This window comes from Mercenaria mercenaria, chromosome 18, assembly GCF_021730395.1.
Source record: "Mercenaria mercenaria strain notata chromosome 18, MADL_Memer_1, whole genome shotgun sequence".
Classification (NCBI taxonomy): Eukaryota; Metazoa; Mollusca; class Bivalvia; order Venerida; family Veneridae; genus Mercenaria; species Mercenaria mercenaria.
In genome coordinates, this window is record NC_069378.1 from 18,714,903 (window position 1) to 18,742,855 (window position 27,953).

General features: G+C 34.2%; 1 protein-coding gene across 5 annotated transcripts; it reads right to left on the minus strand.

Annotated features, from left to right (window-relative positions):
• Positions 1-601: 601 nt before the first annotated feature.
• Positions 602-26,111, minus strand: LOC123539455 (innexin unc-9-like). 5 transcript variants are annotated; one of them, XM_045324086.2, is made up of 7 exons: positions 25,972-26,111; positions 24,196-24,248; positions 10,270-10,552; positions 7,984-8,513; positions 7,336-7,447; positions 4,625-4,752; positions 602-4,179 (listed from the first exon to the last, which is right to left on the minus strand). In XM_045324086.2, coding segments are annotated over exons 2-7 (1,260 nt in total). In that variant the 5' UTR covers positions 24,198-24,248; positions 25,972-26,111; the 3' UTR covers positions 602-3,974. The 5 variants fall into 5 exon arrangements, with proteins under 5 accessions (XP_045180021.2, XP_045180025.2, XP_045180023.2 ...); XM_045324090.2 differs by lacking the exon at positions 10,270-10,552 and adding an exon at positions 10,602-10,884; XM_045324088.2 differs by lacking the exon at positions 10,270-10,552 and adding an exon at positions 11,334-11,616.
• Between the last annotated feature and the right edge of the window lie 1,842 nt (positions 26,112-27,953).

Genomic DNA, 27,953 nt, shown 5'->3' on the forward strand with positions numbered 1-27,953 from the left:
GCTGACTGACGGACATGTGGAGAGCTATTCAGTTTTATTCCATATAAGCGGGCGGTGAAGGACGGGCTGACTGACGGACATGTGGAGAGCTATTGAGTTTTGTACCATATAAGAGGGCGGTGACGAACGGGCTGACTGACGGACATGTGGAGAGCTATTCAGTTTTGTTCCCTATAAGAGGGTGGTGACGGAAGGGCTGACTGACGGACATGTGCAGAGCTTTTCAATTTTGTTCCCTAGAAGAGGGTGGTGACGGACGGGCTGACTGACGGATATGTAGGGAGCTATTCAGTTTTGTTCCCTATAAGAGGGCGGTGACGGAAGGGCTGACTGACGGATATGTGGAGAGCTATTCAATTTTGTTTCCTATAAGAGGGCGATGACGGTCGATCTGTCTTGCAGATATGTGGAGAAGTATTTAGTTTTGCTTCTTATAATATGAGGGCGTTGACGGACGGGCTGACTGATGGACACGCGGAAAGCTATACAGTTTTGTTTTCTGTAAGAGGGCGCACGTATGCACCGATTGTAGGGTATGTGGGGAGCTATATAGTTGTGTTTCTTGTCAATGGGCAGCGAATAAAAAGAAGACAAATACACCTTCAATTTATGGCTTTCTTTTATTATATTTTTCTTTTCTTCATCATTAACACAAAGTATTATCAAAAATGTCCATGCTAACTATATACATTTTATACATCAACCCCACGTGATATGTGCTTTAAAGTTGCAATGAGCTATGTAGCCATTTTTGTTTGTTTCGGAATAAATTATCTAGCACATTTAACTTAACAAGTATAATTAAAAATGCTTATAAATACTTAAAAATGAAACTTTAAAATCAAGGGATTAAACTTACTGCGATAAAACTAGACAAAAAAAAATAAAATTAATATTAACATAAAACAAGGCACTAGCGGCTTTGCCAAAGTTACTTTGCCATAGCAAATCGAAAAGGCAATAAAAAAACTTACTGGTATCATATTGAAAAGGTATATAAATTACAATCAATGAAAAATTTAACTACACAATAATATCAATATTTCTACACCTATGCATATATATAGATTATTAAAATCTAAATAAATTTCAACTGGCACAAAAATACCGTGTTCTAAAATTTAAAATCAAAACCGTTTCAGATATAACTTTTTTTTTCCACATCCAACCATCCATTACTTTTGATGTCTGTGTATTGCATTAAATACAGGGCAAACGTTCTTAAATTTAAACCGTAGGTAGTTTCATTAAATAACAAAACTAAATGAAGTGTAAACGATCTGCGATGTTGCATCAGTTAACATTTCATCAACTCAAATCTCAAGGTCGAACAATAAAGCCAGTAAAAATTTAATGAAACCTAAAAAAAAGCAACTTAAAAACTAAAATACACTTTTTAAAATACAAACTTTTACCAAAAACCTCTATGGCAAGTAACTAAGAAATAACTCCACTCCACTGACTCAAAATCATCAAGTAACACTTGAAACAATATGTACTTAATAATTGTAGTTATCAATGAATGTTGTAGAATGAATATACATGCATAAAAATGATACACATTACATAAACAGAAATTGTAACACATATTGCGCTTGCGTTAATGTGTGCCTTCTGAACACATATTCAAATTTTTCAGACATGCACTCATACATATACATAATGAAGAGATAAATCTGCAAAAAGCGGAGAATATTCAACCCTTTTAATACAATGCTGGGTGATAAAATGAAGTCACGCCTTTTAGGGGTATTTACACAGCAAATTTATTTATGAAAAAGTGATTCGTTTTCTTCTCAGTTTATTTAAACTTGCTAGATGCTTGCTTGCATAACTTGAAGTACTTTCTTTTAATTTGAAGCATTTAAGGGCCTTAAGGGCAGGTTATATAATACATTTAAAAGCTAATAATTTTATGTGTTCATAAAAACTAGGCTGGGGTGTCGTAAAAATTAAGGCTGACATATATGAAAACTATGTACTGAATTTATAGTGACCTGTCAAACGATATCTCTCTCCTTTATTACACGCCCACATCGTATTTGAACAGTAATGATAATGAAAATACTTTTACAATCATGGCAATTGCAGCGTATGTAAAAACTGAACACCTGTTCAAAAGTGATTTTTTCTCACATAAAATAACCTTTCAGCAATACACATTCTGTCACAACATTATCCCCTGTTTAATGAAAACAACTACTGTGACAAAAATGCTTGCACAAACAAAACAATTTGCCGAACCTGAATAACATACTAATGATGTATCTAACGTTTAACATGAAGCGATATTTACATCCGACACTAAAAAACAAATTCAAGTATTTATATGATTATTTACAATATGAGAGGCATGTAATATCAACTTCAGTCGTTGTTCGAAATGGCCAAACGAAGCTACTGTATGAAATATTTTTTTATGAATATAATGACAACATCTAGAAAGCGTTTAATATAGGAATGGCTAAGACACTGGTCCCAAATTCTGTTTTACATAAAGCAGTTATAACTGAGCTCGATTGGTTCGGTTTAAAATAATAAATAAAAAGTCTTTTGAAAAATTTGAAAATACAGCACCATTTATTCTTGAGTTTGGAAATATAAACAGTACAAAATATACATATCTGGAAGACTTGCCATTACATCCTCTAAAACATAGTCTGGTCAAACGTAGTTTGGCAGTGTAAAAATAACCCTTCTTTTCAGAAATTTTCACTTTATATATTCGCTGTGTGATTTCTGCCTTATATGAAGTCGTTCATTAAAGTAGTTTTTGCTCCCGATTCAAACAGACATGACCTTGACACTGGATGTACCTCATGTAACAGGTCATGTTAAATTGTTGATTGAAGGAAAAGTTCTATGTCATTCAGTATTCAAATTCTTTAGATTCTTGCATAGCACGATTAAATATCAAAAGCCAAGTCTGAACGTGACCAGGCCATGTTTTAGTTTATGCTAATAGAGCGAAAAACAACTTCAAAGGAATTGTAAAACATAACTTCATACACATCACTAGCCTTGCATACGCTTGAAATAATTACAACAAGTCAACACTTTTACTGGCATTTTATCAGTTATATCACAAAATTCTTTTTCCCATCAGTCACATCCTAATCCTTTTAGTTTTTGCATGTTTTTCGGCATGCACATTTTGCAGTAATTTATAGACATATTTCTTGATAACAACTGGTAATTTATAGGCATAAAATTGTAAGTTATAATGTTGTGGTAACTTACTTTTATCTATCATAGCATTAACCGAAAAGTGACGTTTACAATTACGTCATCAGAAAAGTAACGTCGACTATGACATCATAGATATTGACGTCTGCAATAACGCATGATGTGATGAAAATTATAGCGTATAAATCGTGTAAAGACATTTCATCGGTAATAAAAAGACTACTTTAAAATGAATGAGACAAAAATAATAAAAGTTTGACTAAAACATAATGACGTAATGATACAAAACATGAAACAGGTTTTACATTTTGTTCTTTTTATAGCCCAACATCTATTCCATGTGTATTGCGCAATGACTCCAGTCTTTTCTTGCCTTTCTATAATCCCGTTTCCTTACTCCAAGCCGTAAAAACTTTGCCTATTTACTAAGTCAAGTTTCTGTTGAATCCGAATCACAACCTTATCATGACCTGCTGTATCCAAAGTCGTACCAGTCCAATCACTAACATTTCTAAATAGTTTCATTAAAATTGATTGATCATTTTTCACTAAGACATATCAGAATGAAAAAAAAAGTGAGCAGGAATTTAGAAAAATGTACCGACAGATTAATTCTTAATGCCACTTGAAATATCTTAATTATTTATTTACCTAAACCCGAACACATTAGTATCAACTTCAGTAGTCAAAGCTTTTATAGTGAATATAGTCTACGCAAGTAAGGCTGGGTCAATTTTCATCACTGAATAATGTTTTTTCAGTTTTTAATTGTCAGTCATACAGTTCGATCACTGTACATTGTTTCCTCTAAAGTCCAATGGTGACGTATCTTTCTCCTTGTCCATCAACTTGGACTCCTCATCCTCCGGGTATTCCGGCTGTCTTGGCTCTTCCCGGAGCCTGTAATTTCTCCACATACAGTCCAATAGATCTGTGATCACCATATCAGTCGAGTTCATGCCAATCATTCTCGCCACGAAGCAACCATCATCTCTGAATACAAATATTATGAAATATGAGACATAAGCTGTAGCGATACAATAATATATGCATAAACAGGTAAGCAAACAAAAGACATCTCTGTATGTCTGCCTTTTTGGAGATGAACAACGTATATAACTTGGACAAAACTCACCTGGAGAGACAGTCAACCTATTGCATAATCACAGAAAAGAAATCGCCAACTTTGTAAATATAATGCCACATGGAGAAGCAACGTGAAATATAAGCTTATTAGAAAACATAGATACAAACGTGTCCTCTTTATAACTTCGACAAAATTCCCCCGGAGACACAGTCAACTTAGCTGCATAATCACAGAATAGAAATCGTCATCTTTCTTAATATAATGACAGATTCAGTTAGTTTAAAAGATGACGGATGGACACGTAGCCCTCACACGTTGCAAAGACAATGAAAAACAAAACTACAAACATACCTAAGATATTGGTCGGCAAATCGTCGGCAGAGTTTTTTATCCGACGCCGTCTGCATATGGTCTGTTATAGTCAGATATTTCTTCACATACTGGTAATTGTTCCTCTTCAAAACGATCAAAAACATCCACTGAAATAATAATAAAAACAGAAATATGAAACGTTTGAAAACTGAAAGTAAAAGGGGAAGAAGTAGGGGGAAAGTTCGACATGTGAACACAAAAGGTTTTCGAGTAAAAGGGGAAGAAATAGGGGGAAAAGCTCGACCTGTGAACACAGAAGATTTTCGAGTAAAAGGGGAATAGGGGAAAACTTCGACCTGTGAACACAAAATTTTTTCGGGTAAAAGGGGAAGAAATAGGGGAAAAAGCTCGACCTGTGAACACAGAAGGTTTTCGAGTAAAAGGGGAATAGGGGGAAAAGTTCGACCTGTGAACACAGGTTTTCGAGTAAAAGGGAAGAAATAGGAGAAAAAGCTCGACCTGTGAACACAGGTTTTCGAGTAAAAGGGGAAGAAATAGGGGGAAAAGTTCGACCTATGAACACAGAAGGTTTTCGAGTAAAAGGGAAAGCAATAGGGGGTAAGTTCGACCTGTGAACACAAAAGGTTTTCGAGTAAAAGGGGAAGAAATAGGGGGAAAAGTTCGACCTGTGGACACAGAAGGTTTTCGAGTAAAAGGGGAAGAAATAGGGAGAAAAGTTCGACCTGTGAACACAGAAGGTTTTCGAGTAAAAGGGGAAGAAATAGGGGGAAAAGCTCGACCAGAAGAAACTGAAAACAAAGACCTGAAAAAAAAACAAGAGGGCCATGAAGGCCCTGTATCGCTCACCTGACCTACAGACCTAAAGATCATTAAGATTAACATTCTGACCAAGTTTCATTAAGATATGGTCATAAATGTGGCCTCTAAAGTGTTAACTAGCCATTCCTTTGATTTGACCCCGTGACCTAGTTTTTGACCCGATATGACCCAGATTCGAACTTGACCTAAAGATCATCAAGTTTAACATTCTGACTAAGTTTCATGAATATACAGTCATAAATGTGGCCTCTAGAGTGTTAACAAGGTTTTCCTTTGATATGACCTAGTGACCTAGTTTTTGACCCCACCTGACCCAGATTTAAACTTGACCTAAAGATCATCAAGATTTACATTCTGACAAAGTTTCATTAAGATATGGTCATAAATGTGGCCTCTAATAAATGTGACCTCTAAAGTGTTAACTAGCTTTTCCTTTGATTTGACCTGGTGACCTAGTTTTTGACCCGACATGACCCAGATTCAAACTTTCCCTAAAGATCATCAAGTTTAACATTCTGACTAAGTTTCATGAAGATACAGTCATAAATATGGCCTCTACAGTGTTAACAAGCTTTTCCTTTGATCTGACCTAGTGAGCTAGTTTTTGATCCCACCTGACCTAGATTTACACTTGACCTTAAGATCATCAAGATTAACATTCTGACCAAGTTCCATTATGATATGGTCATAAATGTGGCCTCTACAGTGTAAACTAGCTTTTCCTTTGATTTGACCTGGTGACCTAGTTTTTGATCCTGGTCAAACTGGACCTTAAGATCATCAAGATTAACATTCTGGTCAAGTTTCATTAAGATTGGGCCAAAATTGTGACCTCTAGAGTGTTAACAAGCGTTTCCTTTGATTTGACCTTGTGACCTAGTTTTCGACCCCAGATGACCCAATATCGAACTCGTCCAAGATTTTATTGAGGGTAACATTCTGACCAAGTTTCATTAAGATTGGGCCAAAAATGTGACTTCTAGAGTGTTAACAAGCGTTTCCTTTGATTTGACCTGATGACCTAGTTTTTGATCCCAGATGACCCAATATCGAACTCGTCCAAGATTTTATTGAGGGTAACATTCTGACCAAGTTTCATTAAGATTGGGCCAAAAATGTGACCTCTAGAGTGTTAATAAGCTTTTCCTTTGATTTGACCTGATGACCTAGTTTTTGATCCCATATGACCCAATATCGAACTCGTCCAAGATTTTATTGAGGGTAACATTCTGACCAAGTTTCATTAAGATTGGGCTAAAAATGTGACCTCTAGAGTGTTAACAGTCAAACTGTTGACGACGGACGGACGGACGGACGACGACGGACGATGGACACAGGGCGATCACTAAAGCTTACCTTTGAGCACTTCGTGCTCAGGTGAGCTAACAAGAAATAACAATATGGCTGGGGATAAAATAACAGAGTTGCTGGAATTGGATAAAAAGGATTTGATCTTCTTAAAGATAACATCAGACAACCCATTGGAAATGTATAAGAACCATGAAGAAGGAACAAGCTAAAAGGAAAGGAATCAAAATAAGTTAGGAAAGGGGCTATAAGGTCCTAAATGATAAAATAGTAGAGGTAAAGCAAATGGAATTTAAAGAAAAAATAAGAACTGAAATGAAGATGTGGAAAAGGAGAATCGAAGTGTAGAAATATGGAAAACAAACCAAACTAAGTTGAGGGAATTGAGACACAGCTTAAATAGAAAGGAACAACAAATCTGAACAGTGAAAATAACAGAGAGAGAGGGGGGGGGGGGGGGGGGGGTTCAATGACATAACATTATTTTTGAACACACGGGCACTAAAAACAACCGAAAATGGACATTTTACACAGGAACAGAATTATTCAGGTACTAAAACATAAAGCTGAGTATCACGCATTGGATGCAAAATATAACTTACCTTGACGAGATTAAATCCACAGAGGAAAGCGATGAAGAAAAACCAAAACCAGAGAAAGATGAAGATTTTCTCGTTGAAAAGATTGATAGGTAATACACATTGAACAGTCCATCTGAAAGAAAAGTAAACAAGTGTGTAAAGCATGATCGCTAATATTTTTATTTGAAGATTATTATAATTAGTAAGAAATAAGACTTGTCAAAAACTATTTCAAGTCTCTGTTATTACCAGTAAGTAGATTACAAAACTAAAAATGATATACGTTTAGCAATGATTAAGCTATAGATGTTAAAATGTATACATCTTTTTATATTTAAACTGGTAAGTAGGTCTATTGTACAGTTGTTGAAAGTTGAAACTAATACTGTTGATATTTAATGAATAGACACTGAAGAAGTTTTTTTTATAGATGCTGCAGTAATAGTGTTTATCTTATGTGCGAACAAAAGTATGTGAAATATGTACGCCAGTACTTAATTCACTGAAAATAGTAACAATAACTATTTACCATATTGAAAACATTGTAGTTCAGAGGTAAAATGCACTATGCATTCTTTGTTAATATGTGAACGAGCGGTATTAACGAAACCACTTTGGCGTAAAATTATAAATGAAAAGGTCGGAAAAAAGTATTAAACTAGAATATACCTCTGTATGTTTTGAAGTTGTCGGATTCTGAAGTCGCAGAGGGTTACCCGGGGAAATCGTGGGCTTTCTCTCATGCTCTCTCCAGAATTCAGCATCTTTATATATTCAAATCCGTACATGTTATAGTCAGTTGCCATGAAAGCGTTAAGAAGGAAAAACTGTCCAATAACGTTTGCCAGGAATAAAACTTTGATGCACAGGTATAATGCTGTTAGGAAAGTGCCCTCTCTCTTGTTGCATAAGAAACAAAAGATACGGGAAGCCTTGGCCTTGGCGCGTGCAACGAAGTTGTGTTTGTACTGTCGGTGTGTCAACAACCAACGGTCCAAAAAGAAGCTCATGTTTTCAATGGCACCTTTCCTGTCGTCTGGTGATCCCCACTGAGTCTCATCGGCAAGCTTGCAAATCTTGTCAAGGTTAAGGCCGGATCCTCCGTTGAGCATCTTCCACAAAACGTTGGGGAATTTGAAGAGGAATGCTTGGAACAAAAGGATAAGAGGGACCCACTGGTAATAGGTGATCTCTGCTTCCTGTCAACATCAAAATATAGATACAATAAAGGTAAGAGGCTACTAAATGTTTAAGGCCAGAGGTAACTTAATTTCTTAGGTAAGAAGCAACTAAATGTTTAAGGTCATCAGAAAATTAAGACAATATTTAAAAAAATGATATATAAATAAACGCAAGATACAGCGACAAGTAACTAAGTTTTTCAGACAAAATTTTAGTTTAGTTTAGTTCAGTCATATTTTCTTGCATATCTTAATTACATACATATTATACACATATCTAATGCAAACGTATGAAAATAGCAAATGGGTTTCATACAAAAGCCTTCTTTACAACAAAATTAACTGGGTTGATAAAACCATATAATTACGTAGGCTTGTTTACAAGAAAATAATCATTTTCTTTGTCAAAGTTTGGCTTGCTAGAACTTACAAAAGTAATTTGTTAAATTGTTAAATTTATGGCGGCTGCAAAGGTGAACTACACAGCTAAGCACGCGGTCAAGTGGTGTAAAATTATCTATAAATGAACGCTTTGTTGACATGGTTTCGTTATCAGAGTTATTGAGGTCGTAATTCAAATCGAGTTAGTTTCTTTACATAAAATACTTCATCTCCCAGTGAATTGTATATTGTAATTCACACAGACGTAACAAATATTGACCCCGTTTAAGATTTTTAGGGGTTGCGAATGTCATAAAAACAAATTGTCTAAAAATAGAACGAAGACAACAATATCAGGGCTAAATTAAAACGTCAAATCGTACTTTCTTAACTAGTTTTCGTATGTGTTTGCAAATTTAACTCTACAACTAAATGTATTTCAATAAGTGCATAAAAAAACGAGACCCGTTTTCAGAGTCATTTGTGACACCATAAGATACATGGTGAATAGTTTTATTCTACAACGTTTGTTATGGTTAGTGAAATAGAGGTGATTTTTGTTTAATCCTATTTACATATTTAAGGCAGTGGACCCGTAACGGCTCTCGGCAATTTCCGTGTGATTACGTATTCTCGCGAGGCAATTCGGCATTCTTCGGAAGTAAATATAGCTCAATGTGTTTATGGCTTTCCGTAAAAAAAACGGAGAATGCCGAACTTGCATACGGAAACTGCATACCTTGCCAATCGTCATTTCGGGTCCATTACCTTAACACCATTCCTATCAATATCCCACATTAAATTTTATGATAATAAAATTATGTTATCTGATTACATACATTTTGACATAAAATTGAACCATGTCACACCAAAATAGATCTATCACATGTCTGTATTCCGATTTTTCAAGGTTTGTTACATAAGCTAACTTTTTGTATTCATATTCCAAAACTTAGAATAATTCTGTTGTAAGGTATCGTGTGACTCGGATCAACATTATGACGAGAATAAATCGTGTAAAACAAAATTAAAAACTATAGAAAGCTCGCTGAAAATGTAAAAGTAAAAGTCACCTGAATGGGAAGGGATGCAAAGAAAGAGAGCGATATAAATATTATTTACACAGCCCAAAAGGTAACCTAATTCTAAGACAGAGGTTGAGTACTAAAAGAATATCTGAATAATATCCGAAATATATGCAAGTACTGAATCAAACTGTGACCAATCAGAATCATTTTCAACCATTTTCACATAAAAGTAATTGTAACGTGGATTTTGATTGGTTGTTTTGAAATGGTATTAGAAAAGAAAGAAAGCATTCAAGCAAAAGAAAAAGAGAAAGATAATGAAATGCTACCCCATTCAGGTGATGTAAAAAGGAAAGAATTGTTACCTGACGTTTATGTATATCTATAGGTATTGTTTCCATCATAGGAATATAGTACGTGTTTTTAATCCAGCAGTAGTTTTTAGTGTAAGCTTCAAATGCTCCCGTGAACTGTGCGGGGCACCAACAATGAATAGGGTCACCCACAAATTGACCTGTGCTGACCAACACGGCAAATATGACTAGTAAGAACACACTGTATATATGGCTCATTCGGTCTATCCAATCATCGCTTCGGCTCGAACTGAGCTTCTTAAACGAGGGCACAGCCCCCAAAAGTCCCGCAACCCTAAAATAGAAAAAGTGCAATGCTGAAACATCCTGTGCGGATACTTCACCTGTCGCTTATGAATATCTATAGGAATGCTGTCAAGCATTGGGACAAAGTACGTGTTCTTAATCCAGCATACATTCTTAGTGTACGCCTCGAAAGCTCCCGTGAACTCGGCTGGGCACCAGCAGTGAATAGGGTCGCCGACAAACTGACCAGTGCTTACCAGAATACCAAACATTATGAGCATGAAAGTTGTGTATATGTGGCTCATTCGATCGATCCAGTCGTCACATTTGCTCGAAGTGAGCTTAGAAAATGAGGGCACCGCCCCTAAAAATGCTGTAACCCTACAAGGAAAAGATGGTTGTTACATTGTGGGGTTGACAAAAATCTCACCTTTCCACTGTGTTCGCCTGGTGGTAGTATGTGACCAAAGCATACAAATTATAATAAATAAATAGCGAGTCTGTTTAGTTGAGAATGATGATGGATTTTCCATTAGCTTGTATTTACTTAGTGCCTACGCTTTTTTTCAAACCGTTCTGAGAAGAACAAGACATGGTACAGAGATCATTGTAAAGCACGACATATTGTGTAAATTTCAAATGAAAAGCTTTGCCCTCATTTTTGAAAAAAAAGTAACTTTAGCATTTTCAACTGAATGTTTCTGATTTCCTCCGTCATTCTCAACCAAAACAGGGCGGTCAGTCTACGTGCGGGTGTTACATATATATGTGCAACGGGTATATACAAATATGCGATAGCTAGCCGCGACTGTTTGTATTTTGTTGCCCACCTGTCTGCGAGAGATGTCAACGGGTATAATGTCCAGCATGGGAATATAATACGTGTTCTTTATCCAGCAGTAGTTCTTAGTAAAAGCCTCATAGGCTCCCGTAAACTCGGCCGGGACCCAACAATGTATTGGGTCCCCAACAAATTGTCCAGTACTAATTAACACACCAAAAATTATCAGCAAGAACACGGTGTAAATATGGTTTAAACGATCAATCCAGTCGTCGCTACGACTCTGCAGGAGTCGTTTGAACGAGGGCACAGCCCCCAAAAGATCAGCTACCCTACAAACAAGAAATGGTGAAATATAACTGCAATGTGTTTCATAAAGCCAATAACTACAGTTAAAACTCAGTAACTCGAGACATTTATAACAAACTTTGTGATTGCAGGAATTCGATTTAAACGAACAAAACCTGGGTCAGTCCCACCTCGGGTTAAACATAAGTCAATTTACTGAGTTTTACAGCATATGGCGTAACTATGTTCTACAACTCTTCGTTTAAAAAAAGCTTGTTATCTGCGAAAAAATGTTGCTAATGTTGCTAATTAAATTATTCATTTTGATACACAACACGTATAGGTTAAAAGTATGGCCTCATAATACGTTTTATACTTAAAGATAAACAAGAGCACCGCCTTGCGGGTGCCGACGCTCATCTGATTTTTTTGTATAATAGAAATATTGTCCTACCCATGATTTTCTAAGTCTAAAAAGGGCCATCATTCTTGCAAAAAGCAGGACAGAGTTATGTTTCTTGATGTACAGCGTCGGCTTATGATGGTGAAAGACTGTTGAAAGTTTTAAAGCAATAGCTTTGACAGTTTATGAGAAAAGCTGACTTAAACATAATACTCAACCAAGAAAACCGATTTTCTAAGTCCAAAAGGGGCAATAATTATTGCAAAAAGCAGGATGGAGTTATGTTTCTTGCTGTACAGGGTCAGCCGATGATGGTGAACAAGTGTTGCAAGTTTCAAAGCAATAGCTTTGATAGTTTAAGAGAAAAGGTTGACCTAAACATAAAACTTAACCAAGAAATCTGATATTTTCTAAGTCCAAAAGGGGCCATAAATCTTGCAAAAAGCAGGATGGGGTTATGTTTCTTGCTGTACAAGGTCAGCTTATGATGGTGAACAAGTGTTACAGGTCTTAAAGCAATAGCTTTGATGGTTTAGGAGAAAAGCTGACCTAAACATAAAACTTAACCAAGAAAAACGATTTTCTAAGTCAAAAAGGGGCAATAATTCTTGCAAAAAGCAGGATGGAGTTATGTTTCTTGACGTACAGGGTCAGCTTATAATAGTGAACACGTGTTGTAAGTTACAAAGCAATAGCTTTGATAGTTTCAGGAGAAAAAGTTGACCTAAACATAAAACTTAACCAAGAAATCTGGTATTTTCTAAATACAATTAGGGCCATAAATCTTGCAAAAAGCAGGATGGAGTTATGTTTCTTGCTGTACAGGGTCAGTTATGATGTTGAACAAGTGTTCCAAGTTTCAAAGCAATAGCTTTGATAGTTTAGGAGAAAAGCTGACCTAAACATAAAACTTAACCGACGCCGACACCGATCAAGTGATGACAATAACTCATCTTTATTTTTCAAAAAATCAGATGAGCTAAAAACGAGTAAGAAAGAAAACAAAACTATTCTAAATTTAGGGGAAAAGTGGTCTAAGAAATCAAGCACTGTTTAGATTATGTAAGATTTTCCCCCAAAAATAATTGAAATTGATGTTCTTAAAATGAGGTTAAACAAATATGCTGTTATCAAGTTGTGAGAAATCTAGAAAACGCGTGTCTTTGTTGACAACCTTTCATATTAATCATTCATCTTTTTTTTATAAACTAAATCAAAATCAGCTGTTTATATTTCGCTATTAAACCTCCGCACATATTTTTTTTTTCAAATTTAAACATGCATAAACTTCATGTATACGTACATAAATTGTAAGTGAACTGTGTACTTTCCTGTTGAAATCGATCTTTAAGGATCACTGTGTGGGTAATTATACTTTTACAAGCGCTATGGGTTCAAGTGTAATAGATTATCTTTTGTTACGTCAATGTGATTTTAGTTGTATTAATTCTTTTGAAATTGAATCATTCAATGAATGGTCTGACCATGCACCTGTATCATTTTCTATTTTGTGTAATACTTTATCAGGTAATGACAGTCAGAGTTATGTACGTACTACTGTAAAATGGGATGAAAATCTGCGTGAGGAATTCCGAAGGTGTCTTATCTGTAAATTACCGGAGTTTAATAGAATTACTCAAAATGTAAATTTTGCAAATAGGTTGGACGTTAATACGTGTATAGAAAATTTCACACAGGTTATACGGAGCGTGGCAGATCCATTATTTTCCCAAAACATAATTTTGTCTGATAGGTCACGTGCTCACAGGTCGTTTGTGAAAAAGGCTGACTGGTTTGATAATGAATGTATTAATGCAAAAAATACATATTTAGCGGCCTTGCATATTTTCAACAAATGTAAAAATGATGTTAATCGTATTGATATGTGTACCAAAAAATCAATGTATAAAAATCTTGTAAAAATGAAAAAACGTAACTATGAGTTAAGAAAGATGAAAAGTATTGAGAAATTAAGGCACTGCAAACCTAGAGATTTTTGGAAACATTTTTCACGTAAAAATGGTGGTACTACAAATAATATTAGCACGGAAGAGTTTTACAATTTCTTTTCGAGTTTAAACTTGGCAAGCGACATTACCAATGTGGACGCTGAAGCTTTTTGTAGTAATCATGATTTCAGTACAGATGATTGTATATATGAGGAGTTAGATACGACCATAACAGTTGCAGAGGTTGAATCCGTTATACACAGTTTAAAAAGAGGCAAATCTTTTGCTGGCGATAACTTATTGAACGAGTATTTTATTGAATCTTGTGATATATTGTCTTCTCATTTAGTAGACCTGTTCAATGGTATATTAGATAGCGGAATGTTTCCAGATAGCTGGATGGAAGGTATTATTATACCGTTATTTAAGAAAAATGACCCCGATGATGTTAACAATTATAGGGGCATTACACTGGTTAGTTGTTTTTCTAAGATTTTTACGGGTATATTAAATAAAAGAATTAACACTTGGATAGAAAATAACAATATTGTTAGTGACTCACAATTTGGATTCAGGAAAGGACGCTCAACTGTAGATGCTATTTTTGTATTGAATGCTATTGTTAGCAAAATACTTAGTGAAAACGGCCGATTGGCGTGTGCCTTCATAGATTTTAGCAAAGCATTCGACAGTGTTTATCGTAATGGTTTGTGGTATAAATTGTACAAATTAGGTATCACTGGTAAAACATTAAGAATTATTCGAGATATGTACTCAAAGTAAAGGCCCGTATAAGGGGATGTAAATCTTACTCCGACTTCTTTGAATGCTCAATTGGCTTAAAGCAAGGGGAGGTAATTTCGCCTGTTTTATTTTCATTGTTCCTTGAAGACTTAGAGTTATTTTTGCTTAAGGATCATAATAGTGGTTTGACTTTAGATGAAATATCATTCATTTTAATGTTGTTTGCAGACGATATGGTCATTCTGGGTAAAACTCCAGAAGATTTACAAACAAGCTTAGATTTATTAAAGACATATTGTGATAACTGGGGTCTTAAAGTTAACTCAGATAAAAGTAAAATTGTTGTCTTTAGAAAAAGAGTCCGTTATTTAATAACGAAAAATGGCAGTTTGATGGTGCTCCTCTGGAAACTGTTAACGATTTTAATTATTTAGGTACTGTTTTTAATTATACGGGTAGCTTTTTGTTGAACCAGGAAATGTTAATTGGTAAAGGATTAAAGGCAATGTATGCATTATTATCTAACATTAGAAAATACAATCTACAACCGAAGACATTAAGTCAATTGTTTGATGCATTTGTTGGATCTACTCTGAATTATGCATGTGAAATTTGGGGATTTTCCAAGACAAAAGATATAGAAAGAATACATCTTAAATATTGTAAATTACTGTTACATGTTAAAACGGCTACCTGTAATATGGGTATTTACGGCGAACTTGGTAGATATCCTCTTTATATTAATAGGTACGTTCGTATTATCAAATATTGGTGCAAAATAGTATTGTCAGAAAATATTATTGTTAGACATTTGTATGGTACATTAGTAGATGGATGTAATCGTGGTGTAACCAACTGGGCCAGTAAAGTGAAAGCGCTGTTAGAAAATAACGGTTTTGGTTATGTATGGAGAAACCCAGAGAGTGTTTCTTTACGCAGCTTCTATTTACAATTTAAACAGAGGGTTATTGATGTATTTATTCAGTCTTGGAATAATAGTATATCACAGAGTCAGAGTCTTTGTTTGTATAAATATTTTAAACCTATGTTTTGTTATGAAACATATCTGGACTTTGTACCTGTGAAATATAGAATTGCCTTGTCTAGATTACGATTATCGTCACACCAACTACGAATTGAAACTGGTCGGTATGGTAATGAAAGAATTGATAGAAATTCGCGTACTTGTAGAATATGTAATACTAACGACATTGAGGACGAATTTCATTTTGTGATCAAATGTAACGCCTATAGAGAAATTCGTACACGGTACATTAAGCCGTATTATTGTGTTAGGCCAAGTGTATTTAAGTTTACTCAGCTAATGCAATCCAATAAGAAATCAGTTATATTGAATCTTGCCAAATTTGTATATCATGCTTTTGCTTTACGTCAGAATATGATTGTTGTAAATACATAGACATGATTGAACATAATGTGACTATATTATAATATTTGTAAGAACTTACAACGGGTCATACGGTATTTTCAAATCACCCTATGCATTCATAACCTTTTACTTAGTAATCATATTAACTAGCGCTATAATTGCGCCAATTTCAGTATTTAAGTGCGGTGTACCAGTTATTCCCAGAGCCATTGCACTATTTTGTATTGAAAGCTATGTCTGTCGAACCGTTATTACTCGTTGTATGCTATTGAATCAGATGTATGTTTTCTACTGCGGTTGTGTTATGTATGTTCATACTGTTTGACATAAATTAGAATTTTGTACGCGCTGATTTCTTTATGCAAGACATTACCTCAGCATTTATATGGATCTAACTTTTTGTGCCTGTACTTCATTTCGTTTAATATTAGGCCTATACAGCAAACCTTGTATTTCGTTTCGGCAAGCTTTGCTGTCACAGAGGCCTACAGTATAGTTAGTTGTCTATGTTTGTACCTTAAGCCTTGCTAACGTACGGTAAGGCTTATGATGTGGCCAGTGTGTTGTTATACGCTTTAATGCATCGCGTAGCGATTGTAATCGTTATGGGTTCAGTTCTGTATGCTTAATGTTATGTATAAAGAAATAAGCAGCTTAATTGTTTGTATCTATGATAGATTATTTGTCTGTAGAATTATACCTACATATCACAAGTTATATCTATATGCTCCATGTAGTATTGCAAGTTCAAATTATCATATGTTTAGTTTACCCTATTGACACTATAGTATATACTTTGTATTTCAATGCAGATTTACTACATCCCGTATCTGCAGGCTACGATTATTTATCATCTTAAAGGATATTATACGTGCGTGTTAAATACTGTATGTAACTCTTAATTGTATTTCATTAAACTCAGTTCGTGCCGTTTCAAATCATAGGAGATTATATGATTAATGACAATGTTTGCTTCATTTAAAGTACAGTAATGCCAGTTTAGAGCCAGTGCAATTGTTAGATTACAATGCAGTTCTTTAGTTCATCCTCTCTATTTAAGATATTAACGAACATACTTAGTTTCTCTATGCAATAATCAATAACATTTATATGTATTTCTATGTTTTTGTGTGCGAGTGTAACTATGTGTACGCTTGTGTATGTGTGTGTGTGTGTGTGTGTGTGTGTGTGTGTGTGCGCGCGTGCGTGCGTACGTGTGCGTGTTATTTGAATGTGTCACGTTGTATTTGTTAATACATCTGTTTGTAACAAGATACTTTATGTATACGTTACAAGAAATAAACTTTGAATCTTTAAACTGATTTTAAAATTCTTCGGTTGTTTGCCTTTATATACAATATGACTCAGAGGTAAACTGCTTTATTTGGTTATTTCAAAATACCAGCAACGAAAGTTAACGAGCCCCACTTAGCCGAGCCACTCCTCCGTTAAATAACGTATACATGTATCTGACAATTACGAAATACAGGATGCAGTCAGAATTTTTACAGTGTCAAGTAGTTTTTCAGTCATTTCAATTTAATCTAGGTTTGGGCTGTTTTCCGTTATATGAGAAAGTGAATACTAGTAGGGGGAATTAGGATTCATCATTATCGGTATCGGTATCGACATCATCATCATCATCATCATCATCGTCGTCAACATTATCAGTATTACAATTATTGTGATTTCTGCCGTTGTTGTTATTAGTAGAATTATCATTTTACTAACTTCCAATGTTGGAAAACATAGTAACCATTAGGAATTTCATGCTGACAGTTGAAAAGTATTGGAACTATTGTAACTACACTTCAGAACAATTAATGTGCAAAAGTTGATGGCTCTGACGAGGTATGAACCATAAAAAAAATTCAGTGAGAATAATATAACCAATTTCCTGCATAACTATCATTCATGCCAACACCACATGGTATTTGGCTACAGCCGAATCAGTTCTAAGGTTTAATAGCTGAAAATAACAATTTCCCTATGACATTACCTAAAGGTATGAGTACTATAACTATTGTTTTCAGACGTTTACAGGACTGATCGCATTGGCTCCTGCAGAGAGTAATAATACTATCTTCATTTCAACTTTTCAAAAAAAAGAGTATTAACAGTAAATGAGCCACGCCATGAGAAAACCAACATAGTGGGTTTGCGACCAGCATGGATCCAGACCAGCCTGCGCATCCGCGCAGTCTAGTCAGGATTCATGCTGTTCGCTAACAGTTTCTCCAATTCCAGTAGGCTTTAAAAGCGAACAGCATGGATCCTGACCAGACTGCGCGGATGCGCAGGCTGGTCTGGATCCATGCTGGTCGCAAACCCACTATGTTGGTTTTCTCATGGCACGGCTCAAATGATCTAGCTAGCATATAGCAAACGGACCCCCTTCTACAACAAAAATGTAAGTATGTGCCTAGCTTCAATTCGACTTAACAGAGTTCGACATAATTCACATCTCAAATGTTAAATTCTTATTTTAAGAACCTGCAGGAGCTAACCTTCTTGAGCCACAAAATAACCCCTCTCTACCAATTACATTTTAAAGGCCTCTGCGAGCTTTTCTTTCTATTCAGACAATATATATATATAACAAGCGTAAGATTAACCGTTAAAACTTTGCACGAGACAAAATTTTATCTTTTAAAACATTATCTGACTTTAAGAGAACAATGCGAAGCAGCATTTAAAAATTAAAGTCTTTTCTATGGTATAATCGTACCTGATTAGTTCAATATTTTAAAATACATTTAGCAATGTAACGAGTATATTCAGAAGAATAAACAAATCCCGTTATGTTCCTTATATCAGATTTTTTACTTTTTGTGTTTACGCATTAGAAACAATCTACTGTAATCAAAGGACATGTAATTTAGATAAAATTCTTTGTTTACTGTGGTATTTTATGTATTCAGACTGAAAAATATACATGACAAAAACAAGGTTCAAATACTAAAATAATCAAGCGATCCTAAACGGGCGGCACAATTATTCAAATTAATAGTCATTCCATATCAAGCATGCATTATGCAGACCGAGAAAAAGAACTTTCTGGAGAAATTAATCAGTGCATATACTGGTATTTATCCAAACTTGTTGAAATTAAAACAAAGACTTTTTGGCAAAATGGCAAAATGGCAAAACTCTTATCGACTTTGTGATTAGATTGTCCCAAGCTTTCGATAGCTTTGCAATATTGCTTTTAAATATATGATTAAAAAGCAGTGATCGTTAATAAATACACGTACCATGATTAATTATCATTTGTTGCCGTTCGCATGATTTTAGCAAAAAGCAGCAACCGTCTGGTATATGTACGAGAACCATTTCTCTATTTTGCATGATATGTGAAATAAGAATATAGTACCCCAATCCCCTCGTAACCTGATATGCGCATGCGCTGTTACAAGACTATTCGTTTTCAATCAATGTATTATGCTGGCTTTATAAAGAAAAGCTGAAAATTCTGTCATTTTACTTGAAAAAAGTCTTTATGTATATAGTATAAACGAGACTAACCCTAATGTACAATTTCAGACAATATATTATTTTGTAATTCAATTAAACAGTAAGAATATTGTCCGTGACCAATTTGAAAACAATGACACAGAAATATTATAATAACGTTAAAATACTCCAAAGATTTTGAACTAATTGGACAATGCAACATTTTCAGAAAAGACCATTGTTACATAAAATAACATTATACCTAAAAATGCCATCTTTTCATTCCTCTAATGGCAGAATTTATGAAAGACATTAATGCAATTGATATTTTTGTCTATAATCACTGTTTATACAGATATCGTATATAATTTACAAATTGAGTAGGGCAATTTAAGACAGTCCACGATTCTTTGACTGACTGGGTCATAACCCTTTTTTATAATGTATGATAAAAATTAATAAAATTACATTCAGAAACATTTCTTAGTTGTTTGGGGGAATCCTTATTCCTTATTTATGTAATATTCTAGCGTTTATTCTTATTATTTGTGATTTTTCCAAAGTAATTGTTTCATTTTCATTTGAAAGGTGGATTATATACATGTATACAGTACAGGACCAGCGTTATTTGGCCTCTTCACGTCGCGGCACCTATTTGCTAAACGCGGCGTTAACTATTGGGAAACCGTAGCGATATTTCCTCGTATGTCTGATCTTCCTTTGACTTGGAATTATTCGCAGTTATACTTTACATGGAGGAAATTTTGTTTACGCAATGACTGAATGAACTAATTATAAATGATTAACAGTCTGTTAATAGTCTCTGATCAATTAAAACAACTAAGTTAATTTCTCAACCTTGAAAAAATTGAATGTCTCGTGATTATGCATCAGATAAGTAATTAATTAAGCAGGAGATGACAATAAATGGGTGATATATTGGAGCACTATGCAACTGCAATAATATGCACTGTCAGCACGTTAATTAAACAGCTGTACCGGTGTATCTAACTTGCCTGTCACGATCAGCTGATTATCAGTGCGCTCATGAATATTCATGCTTAAATGACAAAAAAAAAAAAAAAGAAAAAAAAAAGAAAAAAAAATTATAATGAGAATTATTGATGCAAGTAATCAGTGTGGATGATACAACAAACATTTCCCACGTGCAAAAATTTCTGAAGCAATGCCATCTTAGTCCTAGATCCAGAGTATGAACAAAAATTTATGGAAATTATTGTTGTAAATATGCATAGTGCGTGTCAAAACATTTAATTCCCACGTGTAAAATTCATAAATTCATGTCATATTTGTCCTTTGGGGTCAATTAAAGAAAAAGTGAGAAGGTGAATTAGTTACTTCTCCATCTTATTTATTCATTTGGAAATTTCATGTCAAGTTGTCTGTACATACGGAGTAAACGAAGGCCGTTACACCAACATTTAAGATGGTCATATGCCTAAAGTCACGTCGTTACATATTGGACAATGCTGCTAGCTGTCTTGTAAACGTTCTAGGAGTATCAGTAACCGACAAAGTCATTATATCGAGCTCAATATTTATTTTAAAAATTCCTTTCCCACGCAAAGAGTCCATGGTTATAACTTAGGGCGTTATATTGCGGATTAAATTCAACAATATGAAGAGGAAACCTATACTTAGTATCTACTTGCACTATAAAAATATTCATCACCGCATTATTTTGTGATTTCCATGTGAACATATCGGTGATTTATCAAAAGTGCAATGTATGTAGGCCTTCATCAGCCATGTATGCTCGCTTTACGGTAACGTAAAGATTTTTGTTTGTTTGTTTGTTTGTTTTGGGCTTTTTCAACAGTATTTCAGTCATGTAACGGCAGGCAGTTCACCTAACCAGTGTTCCTGGATTCTGTACCAGTACAAACCTGTTCTCCGCAAGTAACTGCCAACTTCCCCACATGAATCAGAGGTGGAGAACTAATGATTTCAGACACAATGTCGTTTATCAAATAGTCACGGAGAACATACGCCCCGGCCGAGGATCGAACTCACGACCCCGCGATCCGTAGACCAACGCTCTTACCTACTGAACTAAGCGGGCGGGGTACGTAAAGATTAGGTGTGGGCGAGAGGTTCATTTTTTTCTTCATCAGACCTGATAAAGTGACGTAATTCGTTCCGGACGTATGAACACAAAATCATATTAAATTAACCTTTTAACATAAATCAAGAACATAGTAAAGTTTTCCAATGACTTTTATCAATATTATTACCATATAGCTTTAAAGACAGTATATATACATATATATGTTTACATTATTTGAAATGCACACATAAATTATATTTTGTATTCATTTATAGTACAAGCAGCGTCTTAACAACTGTCAATAAAAATCTGAAATGTCATAAATGTCATGCTACACTGATATTCAAAGGCATTCAATCTACAAAAAAAAAGATAAAAACTTAAAATATACATCCTATTTTTAGTTGATGATCACGCACAATTTCTAATATTGCCTAAAATGTAATCTGATTTGATAAAACCAACATACATTTGACTGTTACATCAAACTTGTCAATATTCTTATCATATTTTTAACATTTTTACTTTTTTTCATCGTACTTAAGCGCTTGACTTTATAGCACCCTTTGTGACGCATTATGAATAAATCATAATCGGAATAATATATGTTAATATAGAGCTTTTCGTGCAGTGAATAGCGCTGGGAGCAGTTAAATGGAACATAGAATTTGAAATTTCACTTCATGAATATAAATCGGTGCACAATTTATAAATGGAATGTCTTTTAAATAATTTATACAGGTGTGAATAAAATCTTAATCCGTTAATGACATGATATGTAAAATGTTTTAAAAGATGAAAAAAGAGTCTGTCACCCAACAACGTATTTATCAACAGCATTGCAATTTCGTGGTCGTTTGTAACGAAAAAATACATGCCAAGGTTTGAAACATGAATAAAAGCTTAAAATATGAATAAAATGTTTAAAAGATGAAAAGGAGTAGAGGTCTTAGTTAGTCACAAACTTTATTTGAAATGTACACAAGTATGTTAAAATTGTATGTTTGCTTTGTTCATGTATTACGGAACAGATTTAATTTGAATATACGTAATGTAGCAACAATAAAAACGGAATTTGTTTGATTAAACCCACTGTCCCTTACATTTTAAAGCAAGAGATACTAATCAAATATTTGATCACCCTTCTGTCTTTTGTTCAAGTTTTACTGCTTCAAAGATTTACGTTTCAATGCTATCAGAAGGTATAATTGCGTGTCTGGAACTTACGTAACATTACGTTACCGTTAATTTAATCTGTTGTTCTCGTTGACATGTTACATTTATGACACAGTATCAGTTACAAATGAACTGTGTATGTAATAATGACTTTCAAATTAACAGACCAGACGTGTAACACTATATATCTCATACCATGCCAAATAAATTATATGTAATTTATCAATCTACAACTTTATTGCCATAATCATAGACCTTGTAAAGTAATTTTGAGTACAACCCACGTCGACCGAATCAACTTGATTTAAAGCATATTTATAACGATTCAAAACGCATTTTTTTTGCCCGAGAAAATCTCCAGAATATTTCCTTCCATTTGATTAAGTTTCAGATTTTTTATGTATATTGGCTTATATTCTGATAGATCTTTTCCTCGAAGGAAATGATTTTTCGAGCTAATCTAATATATATTTCATGTGCATACATTTTGTTGTCAACTATTTCTATCGAATCAAGACTTACAATATGCATAATCAACAAGGCGTGCATCATGAAAACATAACAACGTTCATTTTTTCGGCTATAAAAATCGGCATTTGTTGGTTGTTTTGAGGAAATGATGACAGTTATTTATGATATAAAATGCTGAGAAACATATCCCGCGGCTATCTGAACGTTATCCGCTTGTACATTGCTAGGTCAAGCAAAATGACTGACCCTGGACGGTATACATGTATAGCATACAATCCTGCACTCATTATGCAATGATTAATGTACGAATAATGTATTAGTTAAACATGTGATGAATTTATGTTTGGATTTGTTTGAACTATCTAATTCATCACTGATCAAATGACCCACAGTCACTAACTGGCTCGCAGCAAAACTATCCTTTGTTTATAAATGATGTTGTTTTTGTATAGTTACCAGCAGGTAACATAGTTACAGTCCAAGTATTTTTCATTTTGTGGCTGGTGGTCATTTGTTCACAAGGTAATTTACTTACATACTGCTGTGGTTAATAGACGGGTTTACAGCGTTATCATGGAAGAACTGAAGCTAATATTACGGTGAATGACACTGGGTGGTCACGGACTTTGTGTTACTTTTCAGTAAAAAAAAAACAAAACATTTACATATACATAACTAGTTGTTTACATTCTCATTTTTTAAAAATATCTAATACCCGATTTAAAATAACAATATACATATCTTAAAACCCTTGAGGCATAAAAAGGACAATACCCTTGCATCGAGTTTCATTTTTATTACGTCAATCTACTTTCACGTATAGTGTTTTTCTACTTAAAATAATCACACAAGGAGCTATTGACACGGGCAAAGGACAAAGTCCTTTAATAAAAACACACATCAGTGTCAGTTTCATAAAAAACTATTTTAAGTAGAGTCATCAAGCATAAGAATAATAAGTATACTTACATGTTTTTTAAGCTCTCTGTCACTTGTATTTATTGTAGAAACTCACTCAAAATCTGAAGTAAACAACAACAAAAAATATAACTTATACTTCAACGCTTTAGATTATGTCCAACGTTTAATCCAAAACAATAAATCCGATTGAAGTGCCTAAATAACGAAATGAAAAGCGAATTATTTTAGTGTGGGTTTTCCGAAGGTTTGTGTATAATTTAACGTATAAACACGAATTCTGTATTAAAATTTTGTGACTTTATCAGCCTAACCCTTGATAACTCTTTGTTGACATTGTATTTATCATATTTTCGACCTTTAAAGCAAACACTGACATGACCTAATCAAATGCAAATTTGTAAAAAAAATCAAATTCCTCCAAAGATACACCTATTATAGTTAGCGTACCTATGTAGCTATGAATCGTGTGAAAATAAGGGCTAAGAAAATTACATATACTGGGCTTATCAGTGACTTAGATTAGATATAGCCACATGGGGTGAGTCAAGTTACACAGCAAGTTAATAAGTATACATGACCCGGATGTAAGTGTAAATTCATTTCCTAGAAAAGGATTTCAACATCTAGAAAACCTCTCACATCTTGCAAAACATCGAAAATACTTGAATAACTATTGAGATATTATCTTAAAATAAAATAAAAGGGATTAAACAGACAACCTAAAACTTCGAGAAACTGAATCGACTAGTCATATTATTCGTTCGAGTAAAGCAAGTGAACGAGTTTCACGTGGTTTGACAAAGTACTTTATTAGAAGATTGACAAGTATAGTTTGAACTATAGATCGTTTTAGCTCTTAAAATGTGTGCCCGCACATATTTCAGATTTTGATCGGTGACGATTAAAAACCTCGAGGCATTTAACAAACAAAACTAGAAGAATTGTACATAACATTCAAAGTTATTGTATAATTTTTTTTGTTATAAAATGCATCATACAGAAAATAAATTGTCTTTATCACTTGAATGGTAATTAAACTGTCATCTTTTTATATTTATTGTGAAACTGATAACCGAAACTCCTAAAGAAAACTTCCTGGTACGAACCAGTGCTACTGCTTAAGAAAAGTAAACTTATTTTGATCACCCTAATTGTAAAACTGAAAACACAAAAATCATGGTCATTTCCAGGTTTAGGTAACAGTACTCTTGATAATAATTTCTACTCAGATTCAAACCCAAAACTACCTCCATGTGTATGGTGGAGGAATATCATATACTTCACTTGAACATTCGTTCGACATAGCCGGGCACCTGCTGGTAGAACCATTTGACATTCCTCCCACGGATGGCTTCCTGGCATGAAAGATATCTGCCCAGGTGTGTATCAAAACCTTGAGTAATTTTGGGACATAATAAATTACAGAAATGATGTCTACCTTAACCCGATAAAATATTATAATGCTCAATTAACCAGTCATCGAATGATCACAAAAGATACGATTTTTTTGTGACGGCTACAATTTTGAAATAGCTCAAAATACTATACAGTATTAAACACATAATGCACTACAAAATCCTGAATTAATGCCTACAAAGCTTAAAATATCTGTTCACATTAATAACCGATAAAAATGCCCTATTTATAAATATACACAAAAATTACTCGTTAATATCACAAGCAATGTATAAGAGCAAATCCACCTAACATCAACTCTTAAGAGATTAAATGTTAATGGTTTAATATTTTCTATCAACGGAAGTAGAACTACATAATGAATAAGTTAGTTTGTTTAAAGGAATTCATGAATATTTTAAAACAAACCTGTGTTTTATATCCGAAAGTGAGAGTACGAAATCTAATATGGCGTCTTTTTTCGCCAACACAAAATCTTGCCTAGTACGCTTGGTTGCGCAAAAGATATACAAAATGTAGGTAAAATACCTTCTACGGTGTATACATCCGTAAACCTATGCGACACATAAGTCCTTTTCAACTTTTATCACATAAATTTAACAGCTTTTACAAACCTGACGCATAAGATTAGCAAACTGCAAAACCAAACTTAAGACGCTTTTATTTTAATTTGTATATAATCGGGACGCGATATATTCTAACGACAAACCAATTAATCCATTTCGTAAATAAGCAAATGATAGTTGAAGAAGTGGACAAAGGTTTATTATCATTACTATATATACAAAATGAAGTAATTTATACTTTGTTAAACAATGGATTAACGGTAACTGGCACGATCAATGCAGATCAACTTTCGGTGTTTTGTACATAAAGCATTGTTTTTGTTGACATAGATGAACACTTAAAGACAAAGCCGCCATTATTTCAAAACTGAACCCATGGTATATCGTTGAAAATTAACGTTAATAATTCATTTAAATCTTAAGAAATACATATTTCTGCTTCATTAAATAGTCCTTTATTGTTTCGAGACAGTTAACGATTCTTGTAGGTCTTTTGTGACGGAATATTCCATTAATGACACAATTTTATGTCAAATAATATTTCATGTTCCATGTAATAAAACATATTGTAATATATTTTGTTACCATGGAGTGAAATATTTTGTCGTGAAACGATATGTTAAGAGACTATTCAATAACACATTTATCCCACAGAGGAGGCGGCTTATAGATCCACTACTATATAAGTGTACCCCCTCCTCACCCCAAATCCAATAAACAACTCCCATCTTATCTGCTGCTTATCATGGACGGATTGGTCGAGAGCGCTAAGACGCTTTCCTATGGAGGTGAAAGCCCCGGGTTCGATTCCTAGCTACTCCCAATACGGTGTGTGCTTGGGCAAGGCACTTTATCACAATTGCGCTCAGCCGGACTATAGGTTTAACAGTTTGCTGGGGTAAGGCAAAGCTTAGGTTTTTCTATTTTCAAAACGTCGGTACGAAAAGCTTACTAGAGCTTTTATAATGTATCAATTTATTTTACAAAAACTCGGTAATAAATTTACCTATACCGCCGTATATTACTATAAACTGTGAGTAACCGAAATAAATGTTTGATTATCTGTCTAAATTAGTACGTTACGTTGATGCGCTTGCAGAAAGAGCAGAATTCATAAGCTGTTTAACCTTAATCAGTTTTCTCCCTTGTTTTACATGCCGCCGTTTTCAAATACAGTTTTCAGCTAAACGCGAAGAACTTAAAATACTGGTACACTATTTTCAGTGAGACTGTTGTATTTTCATAGATATTTAATCCGCTGCGTGATTATTTATTACTTATAATAAATTACAGTTCATCCCCTAAACAACATGTAGGAGTAACAATTAATATAATGACTTTGTTTATATTTATATTATTTATGTATATGTGATGAATGATGTACTTATTGTACACATCTGAAATAACATTATGCTCTGTTCTGTTTTGTTTAATATACCAGTATTGCTTCGGTAAAATAATGTCAATGTATTCATTTCTTAGATTTAATGAAAACTGATTGTTCATGGCACGTAAACAGCCTGCAGTGTCTTTTTCTTGGCCTTACTGGTTACACAATTTACACGTTAACCCAACACGTGTTATTATTTTGTTTGGCCTACTAGACGCTATCAACTACTTCCGAAATGCGACACCAGCGACAATAAATTGCGTGATGCATGCTTCATGCATTTTCAATAGACAAGAAGGCGTACACTATGCAAAGATTCATATTCGGCTGCATTATGTAATTACATTTTCCTACATTTATCAATGTAAATACACATTTATTTTGTCAACAGGCGTTTATTGCTACTAAAAACTCAGTTGGGAGTGTACAAGTTT

What these genes read in the sequence shown, in the direction of transcription:
- LOC123539455 (XM_045324086.2), bottom strand. An exon ending in TAGATATACATAAACGTCAG is followed by an intron (nt 8,514 to 10,269) that starts GTAACAATTCTT and finishes TGATGTTGACAG; the next exon opens with GAAGCAGAGATCACCTATTA. An exon ending in CAACTTCAAAACATACAGAG is followed by an intron (nt 7,448 to 7,983) that starts GTATATTCTAGT and finishes CTTTTCTTTCAG; the next exon opens with ATGGACTGTTCAATGTGTAT.